The sequence below is a fragment of the Falco rusticolus genome, chromosome 4 (genome assembly GCF_015220075.1).
Source record: "Falco rusticolus isolate bFalRus1 chromosome 4, bFalRus1.pri, whole genome shotgun sequence".
In the NCBI taxonomy this organism is placed as follows: domain Eukaryota; kingdom Metazoa; phylum Chordata; class Aves; order Falconiformes; family Falconidae; genus Falco; species Falco rusticolus.
The window spans coordinates 74,014,937-74,041,210 of NC_051190.1; the positions used below are offsets into that span (position 1 = coordinate 74,014,937).

The window sequence follows — 26,274 nt, forward strand, 5'->3', positions numbered from 1 at the left end:
GAATGTCCATTACTTCATGGAACTTGTTATTTTGTTATCACATTAAGCACATGTTCTCTCTTGGCAGTTGAGTAACATTATGAAATACTAATTTGTAATTAGAGATGCATTTTTACTGCAAATACAATGAGGGAATCCAGATTCCACAAGTCAACATTCTGCGTCAAGGTACAGTGATGTAATTGGTCTTGTTTGCTGTTCAACACTCTCCCCCGTGTCAGTATTTTGGAGGGGGCTATAATCATGATCTTCAGTCATGGTCACTGCTGGCTCTTTTCTTGGAGCTACTGGTACGAAATTCATGTGTCATTCAACTGAAGTCTCTTATGTAGTCTAACACCACTGAGTTTCTGGGTGTCATTTTGTGCATGGGAAATCAGTTACATGCGTCTTTCTCGGTTCTTAACATTAATAATTTAAAAAAAAAAAACTGAAAAATGCCAAAACTGTATGTTTTGTTGCCTTGACGTTCCATAAATGTTGCATGTAAATTAAAAGTTTTGCATCATCACTAATTACTAGTTTTTGTCTGTTTTAATGGTACAGGAGAAACAAATTACAGTATTACTGAGCTTATAGCAAATTCTTTCCTTGCAAAACAGGGAGAGTTTGTTTGTTGCTGTATTTCATTCAGTGTGGTCCAAAATCTGCTGTTACTGCTTTATTTCTCTTAGGCCATAGTTTGAGTTTCTAGTGTAAAGTTATTTTGAAAAATCACAATGGGGGACCAGTGTAAAATATCTCCTCATGGCAGTACCCCTTGCCTGCAGTGTATGCTATAACTTTGTTCCTAGTGTCTTTACAACTAGAGCATTTTTCAGTGTGAATAATTTTCACCAAGGCCAAAACCATACCAGAATACCTTCTTGGCAGTAGAATAGGACTGAAGTCCATTTCTCGGGTAAAGCACACCCAAAAGCTGGTGTCTGAATGACCCAGCTACTGAGTTGCTTTTGTACCAGCACATCCTCTCATTATAATATGCAAAAAATAAAATTCAACCACTATTAAATGCAAGAAAATTCAAACAACAGAAACCAAAATTCAACAGCGATGCATGAAAGAAAGGATATAGGGAGGGTAATTAAAAAAAAAAAATCATACAGAGGAGGCCGATTCAGTAAGCGCAGTGCCTATGGGCAAGTGAGATGCTGCAGTGTTCGTACTACGGGTGTGCAGCACGCTGCAGCAGGCAGTGGCTGCGTCTGTAGCAGTACGCTAAATGTGCTCTCCCCTCAGGCTGCCTCAGCTGTGTGTCTAACTGGCACGGAGCCACGCGTGTTCATGCCAGCAAGCCTTGCCTTCAGAACGGGTGATTCCACACCAGCCGTGTGTGGAGAATGCTCCCCAGCAGGGAGCCTGGCCCTGCTTTGGACCTTTGTGACAGAGACCGCTTGCACCTCCTGAAAGTACGCAGGAACAGAAAGTTCCTCTGGAACACCTGTACAGGCAGTTGTCTTCAGTGCCTGGGTATGCTTTAATTTCTTAGGCGTATTACCTTAAACTGAAGAGCCACTGCAGCGCCTACCAACATAGTCACTATGCTGTCTGGGTTTCTAATGAGCATGAGGTACTTTCTCCAGCTTGATCTTAAGCAGTTTTCATTTTAAATAAACCTGAGAAGCAGCTGAAGACTACTTTATAATATGCATTTACACAAAACAGAGCTACAACTGACAAACACAGACAGAATTAAACACATATTAAGCAAGAATAATAAGCATTTATTGAATTCATTCTGTATCAACCTCCTTATGGAGGAATAATCATATCATAGAATTGGAAATGGAAAACATTTCCTAAACTTCCTTTTAAGTACCCAAAGAAAATGTGTAGTCAGACTGAAAATTAACGCAGTGGCAGTGGCTATTCTTCATTGCTCTGTCCAGCCTCAATTTTTTTCCCCCCTTTCAATCATCACTGAAGAACAGTCAGCAACTCTTAATTTCTTTTTCTTCACCCTTCCGTCTTCTATTTTCTTCTTTCTAGCTGTCTGTGCAAGAGAAGTCACAAAATCTTCAATGATAATTTAAGTGTCATGTGTATTTTCTTAGTCTTAAGAAAAAAGCAAATTTATCCTTTGTGAAGCAGCTAAGAATTAATTTGTATTTAGTTACCAAATATAATTGCAGAAATTCACTGGAGATTATACAAAACACCTTGACAGACTCAAATTTGGCACAATTTTGACCATGCAGCTGGATAAAGGAGGATTACAGGTGTTGGTTCATTTTTTCATTGAAATGAGAGGGAAAAAAAAGACTCCATATTCCTATGTGCTGATCATTATGGCACAAGCAGGAGCAACTTCAAGCAGCTGTGGAATGGCACCTGCCCAGCAGAGAAAGCATTCACTATCATTTGTTTTCAGACTGAAGTGCTGCAGTACCATTTACAGTCACAATGTACCGATAGCACAGTGATAGTGGAGCAGTGCCCAGCTGTGACGCTACCTGCCCACGTTCCCCAAAACACTGAAATTACTGACTGTGGGTATTACCACTGTCACGACCTCGTGTGCTCACCCCTGCCATCCTGCGTGCCCTGCCTGCCTCAAGGCCATTCTGTCTCTGCCCCTTCTGTCTCTCCACAGAGCACTTTGACCTGCGGAGCTCTTCGCTCCAGCACAGAAGAGGTGGCTCTGGGGGCTGGCTGTGTGCCCTACCCCAAACGTCAGTGCAAACTTGCTGCTCCTGTGGGACAGGTAGAAACTTGTGACCTCTTGGTTGGAACAAGTGGTTCAGGAAGCCCTGAATCCTGAAATGGATAAAGTCAAGGAGGAAAGGGCTCAGGCACCGCTGGGCTGTACCCTGTGCCATAGGTATGTGTCTCAGCCCTTCAAGCCAACTGTTGAGTAAAAAGTGTGTATCCCCTGCTACTATCTCTTAAGATCCACAGCACCTTTGCTAAAATGGAAGAATGCCGCCCACATGTATAAATTATGGAATTTAGGCATCAACTTTCCCGCATTACAAGCAACCGTGATCTTGTCAGTGGAGTTTAGAAAGTGATTCAGTTTACGTAGACGTAGGAAAATAAGGCTGAATCCACTTGCCTGCACACAGCCATCTACTTCCACTTGAAATGCAAAGACATCTGCATGGAGCTTGTGCAAATGATGCACAACCTATGGAAAACTCTCCCTTTGGAACAGGATCAAGAAGCCAGGCAGAACACCCCCAGTCATCACACCTGTGTGTGGGCAACTGAACTGACAGTAGCTGATCAAGAGAACATCTCTATGCTGTTACTCACGTATCAAGACTTACATGTAAGTTTCCTAATCTATGAACAATGTTCCACCCAAAATGCCTGATAATATTGATACTTGGTGATGCCTTGCATTCTGCTGGCATCAGTGCTCTGGAATACGCAAATCCCCAAGCTATGTCACCACTGTACAGCAAGTAAAGCTATCTAACCTCTTTCAGCAAACACAATTCTTCCAAGTCTTCCACCAACTGTGTAGCCATTCACAAAAGGAACCCCAATGTACCAAACCAGCATTGTCAAAACTGACAAGTATTCAGGATTTGGAATGTCATTTAAGAATTAACTACTACAGGCTTTTATGTTAATGTAATTTTAATCTCAGTATCTTGTCATTTCCTCCTTAGGCTGCCAGGGTCACCATGATAGCACGCGTGCATTACAAAGGGCTTCTGTGCACGGCCACAACCGCGTATGGCCCCCACCATTCAACAGAACAGGACGACAGCAGCCTGGCCTATCAGGTAGACTTGCTGGCAAAAGAAAGACAGGGGAATCTCTTCCCCTACAGCCTGGGAGATGGGCGGGGGGCGCTGAACCGGTACACCTAAAGTAAGAAAGCTTAGGGAGGTGAGCATCCTGAGGTGGGCACACAGGAAGTCAAGAGCAGCTTTATATACATTCAAGGCTGAATTTTCAGTCTCCAGTTGTCATACGTATAAAGGAGGATATTCAAAAGCAAACCACTTTAAAAACAGTTTAGTTAAGAAGTGACACTGTTTTAGTCTGGTGATATTTGGGCTAGTAAATTATTGATAGAACTATCTGAATGTACATATTCACCAAAGGCAAAGTTTCACCCCCAGGTAAAGATTTACTTTTGTTTAATGAATGACAGTAGTTCTTCACAAAAAGATGTGAACCAGTAATTAGAATTCTTGAGGATGTGTAATCAGCTTGAACATTCACACTCTGAATATCCCTTTTCACTGTCATGTGAGGCTGGAAACTCTTATTCTCTCAGTTCCTGTCACATGGTGGTGATCCCTGACTGCCTTTGTCCATACTCAGGTAAAGACTGGAAGCACCACTTGAGTTTCCTCTTGATCCCCACTCAGCCACAACAGAGGAAAGGGAGAGAAGGTAGATGGTGCAGCTGTGAACGAGGGGTCTCAAAGAACTCTGTTAACTGATAATCACAGCACAGCATACATCTGCACTCACAAAATGTTACATAGTAACCTCCATATTCATACCGACTTGGATATGAATCATGGACTGAGCAGTGTGAAGCAAAACTTAGAAGCATTGACCATGAAATACATTTCTTTGAATGCTGGAAGAATGTTTAGTTATAGGTAGCTTGGAGGAACAAGGAACATCATACCACTCCATCATCCAGGGAAAAGTACTCTATTTTATTTGATATGGGCTGAAATGACTGCAGACATCTTGCTAAACACACTGATGTTTATCAAGACAAACTTGATAAAGATGATGAGCCACAGTGAAGCACAAGCATTTTGGCATGTAAGATGTAAAATACAACTTTCTGTGAGGTACAAAAGTAAACAAAATATTTGTGCGATTGAAATTAAGATTTTTTTCCATCTTTAAAGACCAAAGCAGTAAGTTTTTATCAGTGACTGACAGCTCTGTGAGTAAGTTATTTTCAGAACTAATACAGCACAGCAGCAACTTGTGGGAACTTCCCCAAAATAATTCACCAAAACATTTTTTTTATATGTAACAAAAGTTCTTGGCATGAAATAGCAATTAACTCTCAATGATTCTTCAATACTTGCTTTCTCTGGCAACAATGTGACAACATATATGCAATGTATATATACTATACACTTGGAAGGTTACAATTAATATCACAGCTGTCCCATATATTCTCAGACCACTGACAGCACAGGAACACTAAACCTTAAATACCATTCAACTGAAATCACCATCAAAAAGACAAACTCCCTAATATTAGGATACCTAATTTCCCTAAATTAGACTGAGATTTGATGGATTAAAATATGCTTAAGACCAGACATTATCACTGGGCCTCAAAAGATAATTGAGCCTGACAGACCACAAAAAGGACTCACAGGAAGAAAAAGGCAAATAGCTTTAAAGGAGACAGCTCTGATGGACAGATCCACTGAGGTCAAAGTTGCATGGGGAAAAAAAAGACATGATTTATTAAAACAAGCCTGACTTGAAAAAAAAATGGAGCTTTCACAGGGAGTCGAGAAACCCTGAAAGGTCCTAACAAGATTTGACAAAAAGACACTTGAGGTGGAAAAAAACCCACCCAAAACAGAAAATGCCATACTAGTGTTTTACAATTTCTCCAAATATATGCTGTACTAGTTAGTTTGTATGTTTATAATCCAGCTTCAACAAATTTACAATATAGGAAGGTATAGACAGAAGACTGGAGAAAGGACATAACTAAATCCAATGACTGAGCAGCACATGTACATACCTGACTAACTACATGGGGAAATACAGCTATGGCTTTATCCCTGGAGAAGGAAAACCTGTCAAGGAACAGAAAAACGTATTGCAAGACTATGCTCAAAACTTGCAGAAAAATCAAAGGAAAAATATTTTACATTTCCATTATGTATAAGCAGCAATAATTTGAATATTAGTTTTCTACTTATATATAAGCATCTCTGTAATTTTTTGAAATTAAGAGTATTTGCGCACTATTTTGTAAATAATCTGAGTTTCTAAATGACAATAAATCTTCTAAATCCTTCTTATGTGACATGAAATATATATTTCCTCTTGTTGCAACAAAGGGTTTAGGAGCATGTAAATAATCTGCACAAAGATAAATTCCCAGCCTACAGCCCATAAACTGTAGCACAGCAGAATAATTAATCTGGCCTTCCTCTTGCTTCTGTCACTCCTGTGAAAAAAATCCAGAGGTCTGTCTCCTGGTTGATCCAACATTCACAGCCTACTAGTGATGACCATATACCCTGGCAAGCTCCTCATGCAATAAACAGTGGCTAACTAGTATTAATGCTACCATTAAATATTAATTCCTTGAACAAATCCTGCTGTATGGTTGTATAGGCAAGGTTCCATACCTTAGGAACATGCAGTATCTAAACCCAAGGAGCTTACATACTCCTAGTATCTGCAACTAGCCAGGACAAAAGAAAAAAGAACAAAAACATTTCAGGACATAAAATCCCCAAATAAAGGCATAGCTTTAAAATGTAAAGGCACGTTGTGCATATGTAGGGTTGTAACTTTATTAGTTGACACTGAGCTAAGCTTTTTACTTGCTCTACAGGAACATTATTTTTTGCTATTTTCACTAAGTTTCAAACAAAATATAAGAAAGATTAAGCTGAATAAAACAAGATTTGCCTCTCAGATGCTAACAACTACTAATTGGGGGGTGGGGGTGGTTTCTTTTTAATGTACTTTAACCTACAAAATCACTTTAAATATACTTTTTATATATATAATGTATATATATATATATAAATACATATATTTTTATATATACAATTTTCCAGAATAGCATATATAATTTATAAGCAGCGACGGGGTCGTGATGGCCGGAGGCAAAGCCCTCCTCAGTAACAACGTGCAGCACCCTCGGCCAGGCCCGCAGCCACTTGTCACAGCCCACACGTCCCCGCACAGCTGGGTCCTGCGCCGGGCCCGCACCCCGGCCCGGGGGAGCCGTGCCCTCCCCGGCCGGCCCGCACCGCGCCTCTACGGGCGGCAGGGTGGCGCTGCCGGAGCTCACCGGACCAGGCGGCTGCCTAGGAGCGCCCCCGGGCCTGCCGGGAAGACCCTGCCCCGCGATTTCTGCCGGGAAGAGCGCCCACCGCTCCGCCGATCCCTGAGGCGACCCGAAGCGAAGCAGGGAGGCGGGGGGTAGCCCTACCCCCGCAGTAACGGCCGCCCGCCTCCCCTGCCGCCCTGCCCCTCGCGGGCGGAGTCCCGCCGCGGCCCGTCGTGCCTCCCCCTCCTTCCTTCCCTCCCTCCCTCCCTCCGCCTCCCTCCCTCCCCCCGCCTCCCCGCCGCGGCCCAGCATCCCTCAGCCCGCCCCCGGCGCGCGGCCCTAGCCAGCCCGCCCTCTCCCGCGTGCGCGCGCGCGGGGCCGACCGTTGGCGAGGCGCGGCCCGCGGCGGGGCAGCGGCCGCCGCTGGGTGCTCGGCGCGTGGAGGCGCGAGGCCTCGCGCTGGCGGGAAGCCGGGTGAGGCGGCGCGGCACCGGCGGGGACACGCTCCGGCTCCCGCTTCGGCGGCTGCGGCGGAGAGGGCCGGGGGCGCGGGTGGCCGGGCTGCGGCGGGAGGGGCGGGCTTGGAGCCGCTGGGGGAGGCGGGCTGGCGCGGGGAGCTTAGCGGCTCTGCTGCCCCCCGCAGGTGTGCCGGCGGCTGGAGAGCAGAGGAGGATGTGACTTCGCGGGAAGATGAAACCGAGCGCTGTGGAGACCACCGCCAAGGGAGCGCCTCCCCGTAAGCGGCGAGTCGCTGGGGGTGACCGGGGAGGGGGCGGGGGGAGCTGGTGCGCCCTGGCTCGGAGCTCGGGGTGGGGGGTTCCAGTCTGTTCGAAAGCCGGCGGGATCGCTTTCAGCGGCCGCCGCCGCCGCCTTCCCGGCTCTCGTGAGATGCCGGCGGCCCGCCGGGTGCTGAGCTGGGTCTGGTGGGCGAGAGCTCTTTGCGCCGGCTTTGTTAGTGGCGGACAGTCGAAACCACCTTTGCGTGGTTTGAGGAATTAAACGTAAAAGCGTGTACCTGAAAAGGCAGCTGGCGGACTTGCTGTCTGCTGCAAGCTGCTGGCAGTGCAGAGAAGCCAGGAGCAGAGCTGAAATGCGCTAGGCCGCTGCGCCGCCGGGCAGCTCTCTGCCGGTACCGGGGTGGCCCCGGGGTATTAAACCGCAGTCGCTTTGTGAGGGAGACTCTTCACTGTTACTGCGGTACTGCTGACTCGCTCCGATCTTTTTTATTATCCCTAAGAAGTTTAATATGTATTTTCCAATCGTAACTCCAGTATTTAGTGTGTTAGTTTTTGAGCTGGCCTGGCCATCACGTGTGCGTGCTGGATATAATACCATATTCGATCCCTGGTCATGTTCGGAATTTCACTTGCACACGTGCAATCAATCTTCTCTGTTCAGATTCTGAATCAGTTAACACTATCCTAAGATTCCCCATTTCCCTGTTTCTCTAATTATACAAATCTGACTGCTGTTCCTGCTTCACTTATATGTGTGTTCGGAATCCTGCAGCGTGAGTAGTGGTTCTGCTCCCTCTCCCATCTAAGACCATTTCAGGGAGGGACTGTTTTGCATGTTGGTTTTTTGTCTCCAGAAGAGGCCTGCTCACTGCCTGTAGCAGCTCTCATTGTTTCTTCTGAGCTTCTCCAGAAGAGAAGCAGCTAGAAGTAGGGCATCAGGCAGTGGGGAAGAAAAGACAGTGTAAAACTAATGATGTGCAAATCTTGGGTGGTCCTCTGTCATTGTAAATGGATTCCTGTGGAAGTATGTATGAACAGAGAAGGTACAATTACTGTCACCTAATAATGTTCAGGTTTTCAGCTGTGTTTAGCTACAGGGACTTCATGGGTTGTGTGTTGCTTCTGTGGATTTAGGACCCCTCAAAGTATTCCTCTTTCTTGTACTTGTGCAGCCTCCCCTAGAAATTACATCTTCATGTCAACAGTATTCTTTGGCAGCAAGCTACACAGGGTTGCCCTGTTGCACAGAGAATCAACTCCTGTTTTTCATTTTGTAGCTGACTCCTATACCTCTTCTACTGGAATAGGCTGTTTAGCCATTCTGTGTTCTTGATTTTGTATATCTGTATTATTCCTCTAAATCTCTTTTGCAGGTTGTATTTAAGCTGTGGCTGAGTACTGCATTTATGAAGTGGCATAAAAAGTTTACCCATTTTGTTTTCTGTTTCTTAGCAATTTCTTTTTTTTTTTTTTCTTTTCTGATTGCTGCTCAATATTGGGCTGATGTTCTTGTAGAACTTTACCACACTCCAAGATCTCCTGGAGAAGTGAGACTTATTTCTCACTCAGACTGAATTTTTTTTATTTGCTTATTAAAATGTCTAGCCTAACAGTTAGGTCACATGGATAGCTCTGCGTTGAGCATCAGGAAAGTTCATCAGCACAGTTTAATTGCTGTATGTGGTTTCTTAGTTTTAGAGTAAAATACACTGGGACAGAAAGAGTGTTCATAACTAGAAAAGTTTAGTTTTCCTGTGTCTCTGGTAGATGCTCAAAATTCAGATAAATAGTAGGATCTAGGTCTTGTATTCTTTGCTGTTTCAGTTACTTTTGACTGTTTTTTGTTATGGTGAGTCTATATTAATCCTTTCTGTTTCAGATGAATGAGACAGATTCTGTTCTAAAATAGTGTTCTTCTCAGTGACTGTGCAAGTAGCGTATGTAGTGTAGTAGATCGCAAATACTTGCCAGATGGGTGAGAAAATTGATGGTATTGTATAGCAACTGAAATAAAAAGTCCATTTTAGGATGTGATTTTAAGAAGACACCTTTAAGGGTTATATGTAGTATTATTATTAATGATATACTGGTTTTGACGTGTTTAGCATACAGCTATTTTTTCCAAATCCTATATTGCATGGAAGATTGCCCTGCCATATCCATAACTTAGGAATTTTCCTTTTTAAAAAGTAAAAACCAAACACAGTTCATAAAACACAGTTCTTTTAAATTCCCTTTTCTTTTTGCAGCAAATGGAATGCAAGCAAAACCAGAAAAGATAAGATCTTCTCTGAAGAATGTGAAAAAAGATATAGGAAAACCAGAAAAATATAAATACAAGCCTCTCACTGGGAAGGTGTTTTACCTCGATATTCCATCAAATGTGATCTCTGAAAAAATAGGAAGGGACCTCAAAGAGCTAGGAGGGGTAAGTTAATGAGCAGAGACCTTTATGAAACTAGAAGAAAACTGCGCATGTGGAATGCCTTTTCCATGTTTTTTTATAACTGCATTTTAATATTATTTGTATTTTATAAGTGATGGAATTCTCTTTTATGCTTGTCTTAAGCTAATTGTTTGTATTAAACATTATGAACAAATTATTTTGGTTTTTTTGCTAGAAGCTGCTTTGCGAATTGTAACGAAAGTGTTTAATATAAATGCTTGTTTTCATTTGATTATTAATTTGCTTAAAATTTTATCCAAATTAAGTTTTATTGTTTGAAATGATTTTTTTTCCTGCTGCTTCTGACTATATTGACATGTTTACACATTACTAACAAAAGTTGCTGAACTGAACCTGAAAGAGATTAGAGGAAGTGTTTTGCATATGCTTACTAGAAGTTGGTAACTTCAGTAAGTACTTTCTGCACAGAGTATGTTAATGAGTATTTTTAAATACTCTTATTTAAATAATAAATTCTGTAAGCATCTTAGTACTTCCCCCCCAATTCTCTCTCCTGTATGGAAGAAACACTAATACAAGCAAGTGCATGCTATGTTAGTAACACTCAAGCAATGCAATTGCTTAGTCCACTTTAAAGTTGAATATTTTGAATTAGTGTTGAGGAATCTTGCCAGTTAAATGTCCTGTAACCACAGAAGCAAAAGAGATCTGCTTAAATTGCTAGATAATACTGAACGTGGCTTTGGCAATACTACTTTGACCTCAGAGCTGCACTGAGCAGTTTTATGGAATTGAAACTTGTAAATCAAGATGCTGTCTGAAATTATAGTAGAGGCAAGGAATAGCGATAATGTGGTTTCAAGTTAAATGCATCTCCTTTACATTTAGCATTAAATAAGTGCATGCTATCATCTGTCTTTCTCCCTAAACCAGAATTTTAGAAATTCATATGTGAAAGGTAAGGTTGCAAATAAAAGACTGAAAAGGAAGGTTTTCTGTTTTATTCTGAGGAGTATATGCCTACCGAGGTGTTCAACACCCTCAAGTTCAGCTGCCATGTGTGTTTTGTTGTTTCTTGTGTGGAGTGCATGCAAAAGTGCCTATGTCCCCATTTCTGTAAAAGGTACATAAAGCGGAATTGGAAGGCACAATTTCAAGCTTGCTGCCTGTGTGATTTGTGCTTTCCATACTGATTAGTAGAGAAGAGGAAAACACTTCTAGCCAGTTTATGTAGCTTAAAAGTAACAAGGTAGATAGAGCTGATAATCACACAACGGTTGGTAGTAAAAGACTGAAGGAGCAAAGTGGAAGAGAATAAGCACAGCAAACCCACATATTCTAAGATTTCCATATTCAGCAAGACAAAAATCTACCTAAGTCTTCTACCTTTTTGAGAAGTATTACGAATACTGTAGGTGTGAAACGTAACTAACCTGAAGTTTTAATTGTTCTACTGGTTCTAAACTCAGTAAATTCATAGCTGCTTGCAAACTCTTAAGTTACATTTATATAAATGTGCCTTTAAGTTTGGCTGAGCAATTCTATGTAATTTCTGTTGCATATATAAACTCTGATTTAGCTTGAATTCTTCTGTTATTTCTCAATGCAGTGTTTGAATTTTTCCATTTGAAAAGTGTTACAGGTAGATAGTTCAAAGAATGACAATAATCAAAACAGAGCTTGATAAAGATTACAAGATTAAAAAATTGAAATTGGAATTTGTGACTAGGACTACAGCTCAATTGTAATAGTCATCCAGATCTTTAGAAAATATCTTCTCATTAATTCAATGGTTTTTAACTATTCTAGAAGCTTTGTCACTTTAAAGTATGCAATATAAAATTGAGTTACTGATTTATTGTCTTGAACTAATTATTTGCTTTATATCTTTATATTTAGAGAGTGGAGAGTTTCCTTAGTAAAGATATCAGCTATCTGGTGTCTAATAAAAAGGAGGCAAAATTTGCACCATCTCTTGGTCAGATTTCTCCTGTTCCTAGCCCAGAATCTGCACATAATGGAGGAAATAGTTCACCTCATCCTAGCAACCGAAAAGATCGACATGACAGAAGTTCATTTAAGATAGGAGATACAGTAAGTTTCTTAATAATAGAACTGCAAATCGGGTACAACCTGTGGGATATACTCTTATTTTTTTCCTATTTTGTTTCCTGAAGATGGCAATATATTCCTTGGGTGAATAAGGTGGTTTTAAACATTTATTTTTTTTAACAGGTCAAACATACTTTTAAACTAGTTCAGGCTAACTTGTTAAACCTAACTAACTTAAACTAATTAAGCAGTTTCAAAAAGTAATTAAAAAAGGAGCCTTTTCTGCAAATAAGCAGACTACACTAAAATCTGTTGTAATATAGTACATCTGACACAATTAAACATTGACATTGTTATGTTTGACAACTGAATCAATTATGGGTAGGCTTGCGGTGTCATCCAGTGAATGGTTCCTGTCTCTTTAGCAACACAGCCTATTAAAATCTGGCTGCTGTGATGCTGTTACTGCAGGTATCTACAGAAGCACTTTTTGATAGTAGTCCAAGGAAATAATTAAAATTGAACATTATGAATATTAAGTTTTTCTGAGCTCTTTCTTAGAGGATCATGTTAATTGCAATAGTTAATATTTGAATTCATGCAGGTTTACGTGAAGTTTCTTACATGGGCAAGTCTTACGCCCTTTCAAAATACAGTTAGAAACAATTAGCTGTACTAAATACACAGTGCTTATTTAGGAAGTTGACTGCAAGCCAGTCTGTGGGATGGTTTTAGTGTTACATTGGTGAGATCACCTGATTTTGGAAATAGCCTGGATAGGTAAAGACATGCTCATTATGAATAAATGGCATACAGTACAAAAGGAGATGCACTGGTGAGAGAAAAGATGGGGATAAGACCGAGGCTATGATTATATTCATGACTGTTAGCTTAATTTGGCACAGGTCTAGCTGGTGAAAACTCATGGTTTGCTGTGTGTCGCTGGCTGCTTGTTCTTACCATCTGTGTTGTTCCAGCACTAACACTGCTTCAGCCATGCAGTGACCTTCTTTGGCTGAAAATAAGCACTTGTTCTTTTTTTTGACTCTTTTTTTTCTTCCCCCAGACTGTATCAACCATAATCCTGTGAGGAAGATGTGAATTAATGAAAAATAGCAGTACAGTGAACAAAAGGAGATTATCATAGCTGAAATATGTATTTGTTAGCAAGTTGTAAATTGTCTTTTTTGAAATGAGTTCTTACCGGTTAAAAATGTGTTTCTGTTTTAATATAGGTAGGTATGAGCAGAGGAAAATCCTTAGTTGAAAAAGCAATCAAAGAGCAGGTAAGCCAAGTAATTAACAAATTTGTGCTTGAGAAACTTCAGGTTTGCTCTTCTGGAAAACAAGCAGTAGTAACAGTGATCTTGGAGTTCTAAGAGAGAAGTCCCTCATGGAATGCACAGGCAGAAGTGAAGGGATTGTCCTAAGTAAAACTGTTAGGTCATGCTTTCTGGGTGCTTCCTTAAGAGTTGAAAGTCTGTAGAGTCTTACGACTAGTATTATCATCTAGCTAGCATGTATATATATATGTGTGTGTATATATATATATATATAAAATAGCTAATGTTTGAGAAGTGTTCTTGAAGTTAAAGTGAATGTATAAATTCACTGTCTTAAAAATCTTTCTACAAAATGTGACAATAGAGAACAGTTTTGGCTTTTTGAAAGGTTAAATACAATCTTTTGATAGTGAAGTGCTGTGACACAGAGGAGAAGTCAGTTGAGGAGAGCAGTAGTCCTTTGGCAAGAAGCAAATCATCTGCACTTTGATCTCAGCTTTTCAAGTACATGTTGTAATTATTTGACATAATCAACTATATATTGTTTAATATTACTAATATAATTTATTGTTTGCAGGACTTAATCCCCTCTGGTAGTATACTGTCCAATGCTTTGAATTGGGGAGTGAAGATACTTCATATTGATGGTAAATATTGTTGTTTGATGAAGCCTAACCTGAACTTGCAATGTTCTTTTAATTATTTTGTTGAATTCAAAATACTAAAAATGACATATTACTTCAAGCATACAAAATAAACTCAGCTGAGTATAATTCTCCCTCTTTTTGCCAGATGTTAAAAATTACATTGAACAAAAGAAAAAGGAGCTCTACCTAATCAAAAGAGCAGGCAGTTCTTTTAAAGATGTGGTAAGTGGCTCTTTGCCATTTGTGAAAATGCAGTTTGTTTCATTAACTGGGAAAACACAGGTGTACGAAATACACTGCAAGGCTGTGAGCCTTACAGATTTTTTTTTAATAAAGTCTTGCTCATGTTCAGTTTTTCCCAGACCAGTGTGTTGTATGAATTAATTTCAAAAACATTTGAAAAATAGCAGTATTATTAACAAATAAATCCCATAGTAGCATTGATTAAATAATGTGTAGACCTTTACTCTTGCAAAGGATATCTAAGAATCAGAAGTACCCAACTGTCTGCAACTTCCATTCTGCCAGCTTCAAAAATAATAAGTAATAAATTTGTAGTTTGGTTTTAGTATAATGTAGATTGTGGTTAAATTCCCTTGTATAATTTTCCCTATGACACAGTGTTTAGAAACCCTTCCCTTTTGATGGACCATTTTGAAGAATCACAGTTACATTTCCTGAAGAAACTTGTGTAGAGAATCTGTCAGTTGCTCAAGTCAGCATCTTTTCGTTCCTAGTCTTTTAAAAGAAGTAGCATAAAGTATCTTTGAGCTATTCTGCCAATAATGCAGTCAGCATGTGAAAATCTTGATTTCTCCAGATTTCAGTGTCCCACTATCATACACTAAAACTTTTAGCTGTTTGTGTGCTCTGTCTGCACTTGCTTTGTAATATAAATTAAACATGTAAAGTTGTACAGTTATCTAGTCCAGGTGGGGATCTGTGATACGTAAATGGAAACATACCATCTAGTGTATGTTACGGGTTTTTTTGGAATGCAATATTGACTGATTATTGAGGCCACATGAAATCTCCTGCTAGATCATCTGTGTGTCAGTGTTTATGGATAGAAGGGTGTGTGTGTGTTTGCAAGTAGTCTAAGATACAAGTTTGTACCTTTACCAGAACCAATTACAGCTAAATGCTGATACTTGAATGTAAACTTTACTCTTTTCTGAAAACAAAATACTCCTTTTAATTTTAATCTTAATTGCTTTAAAAAACAAAACAAAACACAAAACCAACCTGTGTGAATACTTTCAAATGAGTAGATTTGTTTTAATTGGAAGATGTTTCTGTCTGCAGTTTTTGGTGGCAGTTTACAGCTTTAGTTAGCTAGCAGTGTTGTAAAAATGTTAACTGTATTTAAGAATCAGCTTTCAACCATGGCATGATATTTTGGGGGAGGAGAGAGGGTAAGGGTATAAATTTACCTTTGTGTGGTTTTCATTTGATTTTGGGTTTAGGAAAAATAAATGTCTCAAGGAGAACACTTTGTGTGTGTGTGTGTGGTGTAAAAATACATATATATGTATTTGGGAAACATGTCACCATACTTCTGAAGTACTAATGAGCTTAGTTTCCTGGAAAATTCATTGTGACTGTGTATGAAGTCATGATTAACACAGGCAGACCCTTGTAACTTAATTAGCTACAGCTAAATCTTTGAGTCAAGTGCAGAATAATATTCACAGAAATTTTATGCCTTCTCCTTTTTTTTTTTTTTTTTTTCAATAGGGGAAACAAATTGCTGCTCAAAAGTCAAGAAGTAAGTATTTCAGAATTTGTAGAGGTTTCTGTTTCGCTTTATTTTCTGAATGCTTAAAAATGTACTGCAGTTCTCATCTGTTCAAGTGTGCTGCTGCGTTCTAGTTTGTATGTTGAAGGAAAGCATGTAGAAAAACTATTGAAATCAAGAGTTTGTCAAAACATGTAGATAACAAGTTCTAAAATAATGTCTGTTCAGTTACTCCGCTACTGGAGCAGCTTGCTGAATGAAGAAAAGTATTTCTCTCAATTCCTTTTTCTTCCCCCCGTTGAGCAGGTAGACTGAAAAATCCATTTGTCAAGGTGGAAGACAGAAGTTGGTAAGTGTTGTCTTCATGCATCAGTAATATGGTTCTCAAACAGTTAGTAAGCCTTAAGGAAGTAGCCTTCAGATTTCAGTTCCCTTTTGGCTTCCTGACTTTAGATGCCAGCCATACTGTCCTGTTATTGTAAGACAGAATTTTCATGTCTGCATGCTCTGCATAGCTATTTGTGTTTAGCCACTGAATGAGATTGAGCAAGTAGTAGTATGGTAGGGAACATTTACGATAGGTAACGGAAGTGAAAAGTTAGTATGCATCTCCAGTTTGTAGATCATGAGAGTGGGTTTCTTTGGGTTACGTTCTGCCAAGAGCCATATGAATCAAAAGGAAACGTGGAAGCTTTGAACCTTGACATCTTTTCTTAGATCCATATCCTCTAGACCAAAACACCAGTTAAACTTTGTGCTAAATTCCAGTCCTGTAGTCTCAACTCAATAAAATTCATCTCCTGCAGAGATTGTTTAGGTGTAAGGAAAGGGAAGTTGTTATAGTTAAAATCATCCCTTGATTTAGGTTTATTTTCCTGTTCAATCATTTCTTTTTTTAAAAAAACCGAAATTATTTCAATATCCGCAGTAGCATGAAATCTGATACTTTCAGCCTTTAAAATTTTCATATCTTTCTGGTCCTGTAATCAATCAGACCTGGTTGTGTAAGGAGGTACCAGTTTGCCAGAAGTGAGAGAAGAATGAATTATAAAAAATGTGCAGTTCTGCACAGCATATTCTGTACTTTACATTCTGAACTAACTTCTGCTTTATGATGATCTTCATAAGCTCCAAATTCTTTGACCTGATTTCTTTGACACTTTCCTAAATTAAAAGAGAGATCTAAACCTGGTCTTATACTGTGAGCTGGTGTAGTAGGCATGAGGGGCATGAGAATAGGGGGAGAACTGGACAATCACAGTTCTAAGTACAAGAAATTGGTATATAAATATGTATGAGTTTGACTTCTGAATATAGCTGGGTACTAAACATCTGAAACACTTTTAAATGTTTATGTAACTTAATGTTTTTTAAATTTTTATGCAATGTAAGTAACAGTTTGGAAGCAGAACAAGATGCTTAGCTGTCCCTATTATGTTTTTCCAGACTTGCTCTTTTTCTTCCGCCTGGGTAGCTTGTAACAGCAATGTGGGGAAAAAAAATCAGACTGAACTCTGCCATCAGCATTTTGGTCACATGGTTCAGTATGTGAATTTTGGCATGTCCTATTTTAAACATTTTTAATATATTCAGATCACTGGTACAGTTGCTAGTTCTGAGTGCAGTGGTGTACAGGAGAATTACCTTTCTAGAAAATGAAAAGGTCAGATTTTATATTTTGAATGATGTATTGATTAAAATTTTTCAAAAAGGGAAAATGGTAAAATGGTAAAAAAACAATGCATTGGATGTTGGGAACTGCTGTAGCTACTTCCACAGGAACACAGTTGCACAATCATCCAAATTGTTAGTTTTATTGGTTACCCAACTCTCAAGTTGGGTAGACATAGATAGGCAAGTAAATAGGCACGAAAGCCATACCCCAGGGAATATGTGACACCTATGGAAACTCAAGGCAAATTTATTTTGAGAAAGTATCAAGTTTATAGGAAAGAAGGAATTACTTGTTCTAGGATATTTATCTGCTTAGCATTCTATGTACATTAAGAGAAATACTTCTTTTCAATATTTTTGACCTGATTGTAATTTGTGCTGTTAACTCCTTTTTTTTTCATTTCTTATGGTTCTAATGCATTGCTGATGGTTTCAATGTTTTGTCTAATACAGCCACTACCGACCATTTTATCTGCAGTTACCCAGTTTTCCAGTTCTGAACTACTGTGTCCCAAAACCGTATAGTCCATTTGAGGTGGATAGGAAGCATCCTGCTGGTCAAAAGCAAACTCAGTCTAAGCAAAGGTTTGTTGAAAACTTGTAATTGAGGAGTGGATAGAGGAGAGGGTGGTTCTCTAAATTAATCCTAAGTAATTGTTTCCTAAAATAAGTGCTCTGCTTCTAATTTTGTGTGATATTTAATACTAATAGCCATGTCTGAGCTGATGTGTTTGCCACACTGTAGCTGTTCGTGTCTGTCTATCTTTCTGTCCCCTCTTTACCTGTCTTTAGTCCTTTTTTTGGACATACAGATGCGTACATCCAAAAATGTGGCCTTGTCCTTTCAGTGTGGGTCAGCATAAGATATTTTTTTCCTTTCTGGCACTGGTTTCTTCTTTGTCCTCATCTTGGATGTCATCCAGTAAGTATTTGACAGGAAGTGGATTACTAAGTCATCTTTTGATACTTTTTGGTATAATGCTAAAGTAGGCAGAAAAAAAAAAAATAAACCAGTGACTCACAGTGCAAAATCATTGTTGATAAAAAGTGCATGTTGTTGATAAAGTCTAATTCATAGAAATTAGACTCTGCAAATATGGCTTCAACTCTTCAGAGATGAAAAGTGGATGCCAGCTGCCTAGTAGAATTGCAGTTGGTCTTACGGCAAGTGTTTATATGATAGATTTTGGTATTCAGGGTCTATTTGAGCACTCCAGGTGCAGTTAGAACTTTCAGTAAATCAATTTTACTATTTGAAACTACTTAGGGGAGTCTTAATTATCTGGTTTTTGGTGAATCACGCTATTGTTTTGAATTTCCTCTACCTAGCATATCTGGAGTATTAATGATTCTTTCATTGATTTCTAAAATTGATTCACATGAGAGGCTAAAGATATTTAGGTGAAAGTAAGCTTTGCTGTATGTGGAACTTTGAAGTGTTAAAAAAAGGGAGGAGAATATTCCTTTCGTTTATATGGATACAAGGAATATGATACATTAAAAAATTCACGAGTTACGTTTGAATAAATATTCCTATTTAATCTTTCAGGCTGGCACATGCCAAAGAGGGATTTAGGTGGGAGATTTTTTTCATATTCTGCACGTAAATGTGAGGTATGTCAGTTTCAGGAGAGAGTAGGGGGGAGTGCTCACTTGTTTTATTTTATCTGGGAGAAAACCATGTTGAGGTGAAGTTGTCAGTTCTGCTTGGTTCTGTGTTGGGTAAGACCTGTAGATGTTACTCAATCTTCAGATGCTGAATTCTGTTGCTTATATCCTGCTTTACTTGTTTGTTGTGATTTTTACAGTGGTAAAGAGGGAAGGTGGAAAGGCTGGTGTAATAGGTGCCACCTAACTGTGTACGTTTACTGTCCTGTGGAACCCAGCAAATGCTGGGGCAGGCATTACCAACTTAAGATTTATTGATTGAAAGCAGTATACCCTTACTATGCCGAGCAATACACTGCTATGCTTTGTAAGTTAGATTTTCAGGACAGGTTTTTTTGACGTAAAGTCCTGAGCTTACATCTCTGCACATGCTTGGTAAAGTCTGTCAGAATGATTTTTGGCTAGACAGGGAGATGGCACTATTCCTCTGGAGTAAAAGGGAAGTAGACACTGGTTTTGCTTTAGCACTAGTTGATCATCTTTAGGTGGTTTAATAGTGAATTGCAGGAAACAGTAGCTCTCCCCAGATGAGGACTTTGAAGGTTGTGGAGCAGCTATTGAAAACCTCTTCATGTTCTAATCTCCAGGAACACCTTTAGGTTCATTTCCTCATATTTCCACTTAGCCTGTGCCTATAAAAACAGGTCAAAACAGCATTTGGTCAGCATATTCAAAACCTGCCTATAACCAACAAATGTGACTGTTCTTTACTTTTACTGAAGAATGAGAGGTCATCTGTTAGACCAGGTGGTTTTGCTGCATGTTTTATTGGCATCAGAAATACTGACAGTGGATGCAATGTTAGAAGACTTTCCTTTTTTTTTTCTGGTTTGATTTTATCAAGTCTTTTCTTTTATCAGCTATGCCCAGAGATTTCCATATGTCCTTTGATTTGTCAAGTGAGGGTTTTTTGGTTAGCAATTTTGCATTATTTACTCTGAGTCAGTGATAGTAGTACATCTGTACTAACCTGTATGTTTTATGCTTACGTAGAGTTCTACAGGGTCTGGCTGTCTTTTTGCAGTAAATAATTTTCTTTTTTTTTATCAATATGTAATTTTTCTCTGTTTTTCCTAAGCATTGATTAACAATGTAAATAATTTGAGGGTAAATAAAGCTTTTGCTATTTTTTTTAAGTGAATAAGAATGAACGTACTGTGAGAGGCAAGTATAGAGCTCAGCTCCATATTTGATACTCATTAATATATCTTTTCTATTAACAGAAACAAAATAAATAGTGAGAAGGACTGTGGAACTCCTGTTCAGCTCCCTCAGAAGGACAAAAAAAAGAGAGGATATTGTGAATGTTGTGGGAAGAAATATGACGATCTGCAAATAGTATGTGAAATGTCAAGTATATGCTTTGATACAGTTATTAAAGAAATTTCTCCACCCTATGCATCCTGTAGTGGAGCCTCAGGAAGAATCTTAGTTTATTTGGCACAGTGGAAAGATGCAGCTTGAGCTGGATGCCTCTGGAGAGGGACCCTGAATAAAGAAATCCCTGGGCAATTATACCCTTACAGTCTTAGGTTTTCCTGCCCCTCGTGTGACGGTTCAGTCCAATAATATTAAGGTCTCGGGTCTCCTTGTTCTTCAGTGGGTCTTGTCATTGTGTCTCAGCAGACTGTTTCTTCCCTTATCTCTGAGGTGGCAGCTTCTGCTGATGGGGGGTAGTGGCCTTTCTTGATTCCTTATCTCCTGGCGCAAACCAGCTCTGGGCCTCCTTTTACTTAAATAGGCAGTTTCAGTGTATTAGGTGAAAGTTCACAGCTTGTGGCCTAAGGCTTCAGCAAATTTAGCTACTAATGCTAAGCAGTTAATTCCAGCTGGTTTCAGTCCAGTATTCCTTAACAGCAGTCATATTTCTTAAGTGTGGTATCAACAGTGGTTTCTACTTGCTAGTTTAATGTATTGTGTATCTTAAAAGATTTTTCTGAATATATCTCCTAAAAAGCAGCAAGTGGGTATTTTTTTCGCTTGTAGGTTTTAATTCTTGATTGCTGCTTCATTGTATGATACCTGAAGGCACTAAGTAGTTCATGTCTCAGAGACACTGGTAATAAATGAATGATATTTACTTACTCCTCTATATTGTACTGATGACTTGTATATTTATATCTGTAGTATTAGATTTGTTTTCTGTTTTTTCTTTTAATTCCAGCATCTTGAAAGTGAACAGCACCAAAATTTTGCGCACAGCACACAGTACCAAGTTGTTGATGACATAATCTCAAATTTTGTTTATGAGTTTGTTGAATACAAAGATGATGCCAAAAAAATGAGAAGGTAAGTTACATGTTCTAAAATTTAAATACTCTTGAGTTAAAACATTGAACATAAAGATACTTTGTTCTGAAATTGTGGATTTGGTACAGAATAAATTAATATTTTTTGCTCTGAAATCACTGAAATTTGCAATGCAGTTGTATCTGGGAATTCAGTTCTATAAAGCAGAAATTAGAAGTGCAGATGGCATCACAGGAAAATGAGAGTGAAAGGAATTGCCAAAATTTGTCCTGCCTATCTTTCTGCCTCAGAAAAGCAAGATCTGCTGTACTAAAATATTGGTGACAGGAGGACAGCAATGTCTGGACATCTTGCTCTACAAACTTTGTTGTCATTCTTAGTGGCCTAAGAACAGCAGATGGTAGCCTCCTCAGTCAGAATGACCTTACCAGTGGAAAAACTTTTCCTAGTCTAATCTAGGTCTTCCAATCTATACTAAGCTCTCATGGCTTCTATCCTGTCTGTGCTGGACAAAGAAAGCAGATTTTCCTTTCTTCATAGCTCAAAAGCTTAAATGGGAGAGAAAGACATGTTTTATGTCTTGGACTGTAGGCATCAGTATCTTCATTACTTGAAACAGTAACTCAATTCAAGATTGCTCTGATTTTTTGGAAATTATTTGGAAGATAAGGAATAAGTATTTTTTTTTTAAAAAAAAGACAAAGATATTCTTAGTGACATCAAAGGAAACGCAAAGAGTCATGCAACTGCTAGCCTAGTGAAGGCAGGCCTTTATTCCTTTTGTGATTTAAAAGTACTCAAGAGTGGTTAGGTTTGAAATACTGTGTCAAGAAAATCATATAACTATGCTAATTTTGTATGTATATATCATAGAATATTTGTAAGTATTTGTAGAAATTTTGCATTATGTTCATTAACTTTTGTTCTGTATACTACTGTGAAATTTTACTGAAATAATAGACTACTTTGTGTATTTTTAAAACAATTTTATGAGTTGCAGAAATCAATAAGAGAACATCAAATTCAAATATAAGGTGCTCTGTTCCTGTAGAAATAATGTGTTGCTACCCTAAATATATCTTCCCTTTAAAGTAAAAGCAAAAATTGCTTTGTCAGTTCAGTTGATTTTCTAGAATCACTTGCATATGGAATTGTTACCCATGTTTTTTTGAAGTGTTCGTTACTGATTTTAAACAATTTAATTGTAGGTCAAAATGTAGTACAGGATGTTTTTCTTCTATTACTGGAAAGATAACTAGACCGGATGAGCTGAAAGAACAACTGAAAAAGCAACGCATTTCATTGAAAAGTTACTTGTGGAAGGATACAGCAATGAGGGCGCTCAAACTGGATCACCAGCCTGCAGAAGTACAACTGAATTCTGTACCAATACCTACCCCTGTTTCTGGATCTGTCTGTTCAGTTCTTCATTGCCATCTGTCACAACCTTCAGAACTAAAAAGGAAGATCAGAAATAATGATGAAAATATTGAAACTGATTGCTCCTGTGCTGCAAACTTAAGAGAAAATGTGGTATCATCAAATTTCTTACAGCCACCCCCTCAGAAGGATAACAATGCATGCATGGAGAACTTGCCTCAAGCTTATGATCCATTCAGTAAAGAAATACTGGAACCAGAAGTAAATAAAAAGAATTTACAGTGTTTTCAGGAAGGCATGTGTACTTTATATTCTCAGACTCCAGTTACAGATTTTAGTGATAAAAACCTATCACAGCCAAAACGAAAATTAAATAATGCAGTAGTTCTACCAGCAAAGTGTTTGAAAAAAACAGATGCCAATCCTACGTTTGTCAAGAAGCATCGTGATTTATGTGATAATCATCAACAGATGCAGCACATTGTAGTTCTGGAGGCTGAGGTATCTGATACTGCTGTAAACAAAGAACTTAATGAATTGTCTGCCAGCTCTGCACACAGTTCACCGCCTGGAAAGCTGCACAGAAAAGTAAAGCTTTACTTGGGAAGAAACAAAAGAGAACTCCGGAAACAGGATATGGAGTTATGCTTAAAGTATACAGATGGACTGTCTGTTTCCGAAGACAAGTTCTTGTAGCTCACCAGTGCAGGCCCTACCAGTATCATTTCAGACAAGTGAAAGAAACTCAGAATTTGGAGGTTTTTCAGGTTACACTGTAAACATCAACTGGCATGAAAGCTATGTGGGGAGGGCAGAATATAAATGTTAGGTGGTTATTATTTTCCTCTTCATCCCCATTTGCTGGATTTTAATGCTGCTTTATTTAATATAATGATTTTTCAAATAAACTTGCAAATTTAAGATTTTATTCTTGGAGACTTTAATCGTTGTATTATATGTACAGATGGTTTGGCTTTCAGGTTTTTTAATGCAAAAACTTCTGTATATGTAAGTATGAAAAATAAAACTAAGGTGTTTTGTTTGGTTTTCTTAAAAGGTACTGCTTTATCACAGCTAGTAAAAGGCTCTGACTGCAAATTTGGGGGTAAATTAATTGCCAGGCAAAACGAATAAGTGTGATGTAGCTGCATTTGGATGGAATAATTTTCTAAAGTCATTTATTATGGTACATTCTAAATAACCACATTATAAATAACTGGATGTTCCATTGTAAATAAGGCAGTCCGTTACTTATGGACTACTGATGTTTTTGAGATTTGGTTGGTTCCCTTCCCATTCCTTCTGCTGCTGCTTTATTAGAGAATGCAAAACAAGATGTATGTAATCACAAAGAAATAGTATTAGGAAAGCATGTTATTTTTTTGCCTGCTCTGACATAATTTATTATTAGACTAAAACTAGCTGTGTTTTGTATTTCATCCAATAGGAAAGCAGTAATGTATACTTTTATTTTTCTTTTTTTTAAAAAAACAAACACAAAAGCAACATAGCAACAACGACAAAAAAACAAGCAATGGGTTTCTGATTGACTCTAGTAACTTGTTTAGTTTGGGGGTTTTTTTCTTTCAGAGTGACCAGTTGGTCTGACTAGCTTACAGGCACAGTGACAGACACAAGTGAGAACAGAGAAAGATTTGAAGTACTGACAAAGTTTTCCCAGAGCTGATGTCTTTCAGAACTTCTGTACTTGTAAATCAGTGCAGGGCGTGGGTATGGAATTACAGGAGGTAATTGCAAAGCTTTATTAGTAAATGTAAGTGCCTTAAGGTCATGTAAGAGTTTTAAACCAGCAGAAAATATTCCTTGCTTTTTGCATAACTTGTTTGCATTTTTATCTGTTGCCCATTTAATATTTGCAAACTTACTCTGTCAGTGTTAAAGTGCTTTCAGTCATTGCATACTGTTGTCTATCCTTATAGGATATTTTCTACAAGGAGTAGGTAAAGCTTGGTGTGCAGGAATGGGTGAAGAAAATGATACCAAATTACTATCCTTTAAAGAACATATGAATTGTAAGCTTAATGATGAAAGTAGCTGCCTAGGCTGTTGCTGTCACCCTGAAGGTGACATTCCTTATTCCACTGTTCCTGTACTTGCCTGTAGAGTCTGGTAAGAACTGCTTTTGGTCACTCTGTCTTACTGGTCACTTCTGGCTTGATTTATAGTTTCTTCTGGTCTGGATTCACATAAGAAAATTCTATAGAAAGCCATTACAAGAAATGAGCAAAATTAACATTTTAAAAAGGAGTTGATCTTGAATATATGTATCCATAGATATTTTTTGCCTGTATTTTACCAATATATAGTGTTTAAGGCATGAGGCTTTAAAGTAGAACATTGAAGCAATTATTTTGTTCTTCATTTTGAGTGATGCTTTAGTGATAAAAGGATTGCAGTCTGATTTGGTGAATGCAATCGTATTTTAGGAACAAGTGTTCATTTTTCTTGAGAATGTTTTTGGTTGGTTGGCATTTGGGTGAGGGTGGGGTTTTTTGTTTCTGGTTTTTTTTTTTGCTTTTGATTCAGCACTAAAGTTTTAAGCAAAACTTGCATTTTTTTCGCCTAACATCACAATAATCTGTCAGTACGTACCTGTTGCAGACATCTCCCTTGTCCCACCCAGAGACGCGTATTTTTCTTGGTGTGGTGGCCTCCATCCGACTGGAATGTATATGCGTGGCTATTTGTATATATAAAAAATACTACAGTAGTTAAGGGGAGAGGTAGTCAGTGTTAGTAAATTGACTTGTCAGATAATCACTGTGTATGTTTTGCAGATGATTTGATGCAATACTAGAACATGTTAGCTCAATGGGCACTACAAAGAGGAGATTTAAACACATGGGAATCTGGCTTTAGAATCTTAAGGGGAAAAAACTAAGAGGTTTGTCATTAAAATCGGAAGACTACATATGAAGACATTGCAATGCAGAACAAGATTGGAGAGTACACTGCTACACGTAGCAAAAAGCACTTCTAGTCCTAATGCAGGTGATGTTTACAGATGACTAGTCACATTAGTGCTTGCTGAGTCCCCATTGTGTGTAGTATAGTCAGTGTCACAAACCACATAAGCCCATTGAACTGTTTCTAAAACAGATTTATTATCTTTCAAGCTTGTTTAAAAAAAACCCTAGTTTTTACAAAAATCCAAAAGGAATGATACTACTATTTGAGAAAAATAAATATGAAAGGCTAGGTATTGGGACATTTATCCATCTCTCTTGCTTGCTCCCAGAGAAGAGAATGAATATTTTCAAAGTATGTCAGGGATGCTGAGAAATGCCAAAACAGTTCAGACAAACACTACCACAAGTACCTGTAGTCACTAGAATAAAGGTTTAGCATTAGAAGTGCATTGTATCTGTTAAGTACATCTTTTTGATCGTTACATACTATATAATTAGTTTGAATTCTTCATAGATGCATTGATTTCTTCTAATGCACTTCTGGATT

The 26,274-nt window shown here is 38.6% G+C and overlaps 1 protein-coding gene and 1 long non-coding RNA gene across 3 annotated transcripts; one reads left to right on the forward strand and one right to left on the reverse strand.

The window, feature by feature from the left end:
- Window positions 1–1,703: 1,703 nt before the first annotated feature.
- On the reverse strand, window positions 1,704–6,688 carry LOC119147779. Of its 2 annotated transcripts, XR_005104148.1 has the most exons (3): window positions 6,309–6,688; window positions 5,693–5,747; window positions 1,704–1,993 (listed from the first exon to the last, which is right to left on the reverse strand). It is a non-coding gene; the product is annotated as an uncharacterized LOC119147779 (long non-coding RNA). The 2 variants fall into 2 exon arrangements; XR_005104147.1 differs by having other exon boundaries at window positions 1,704–5,747.
- A 625-nt stretch (window positions 6,689–7,313) lies between these two features.
- On the forward strand, window positions 7,314–23,841 carry DBF4 (DBF4 zinc finger). The gene is given in 14 exon segments (XM_037385733.1): window positions 7,314–7,435; window positions 7,605–7,697; window positions 9,948–10,126; window positions 12,005–12,199; window positions 13,393–13,443; window positions 14,018–14,087; window positions 14,233–14,309; window positions 15,825–15,855; window positions 16,132–16,174; window positions 17,953–18,084; window positions 20,391–20,505; window positions 21,332–21,456; window positions 22,626–23,487; window positions 23,489–23,841. Coding segments are annotated over 13 exon segments (2,064 nt in total). The 5' UTR covers window positions 7,314–7,435; window positions 7,605–7,651; the 3' UTR covers window positions 23,627–23,841.
- Window positions 23,842–26,274: the final 2,433 nt, after the last annotated feature.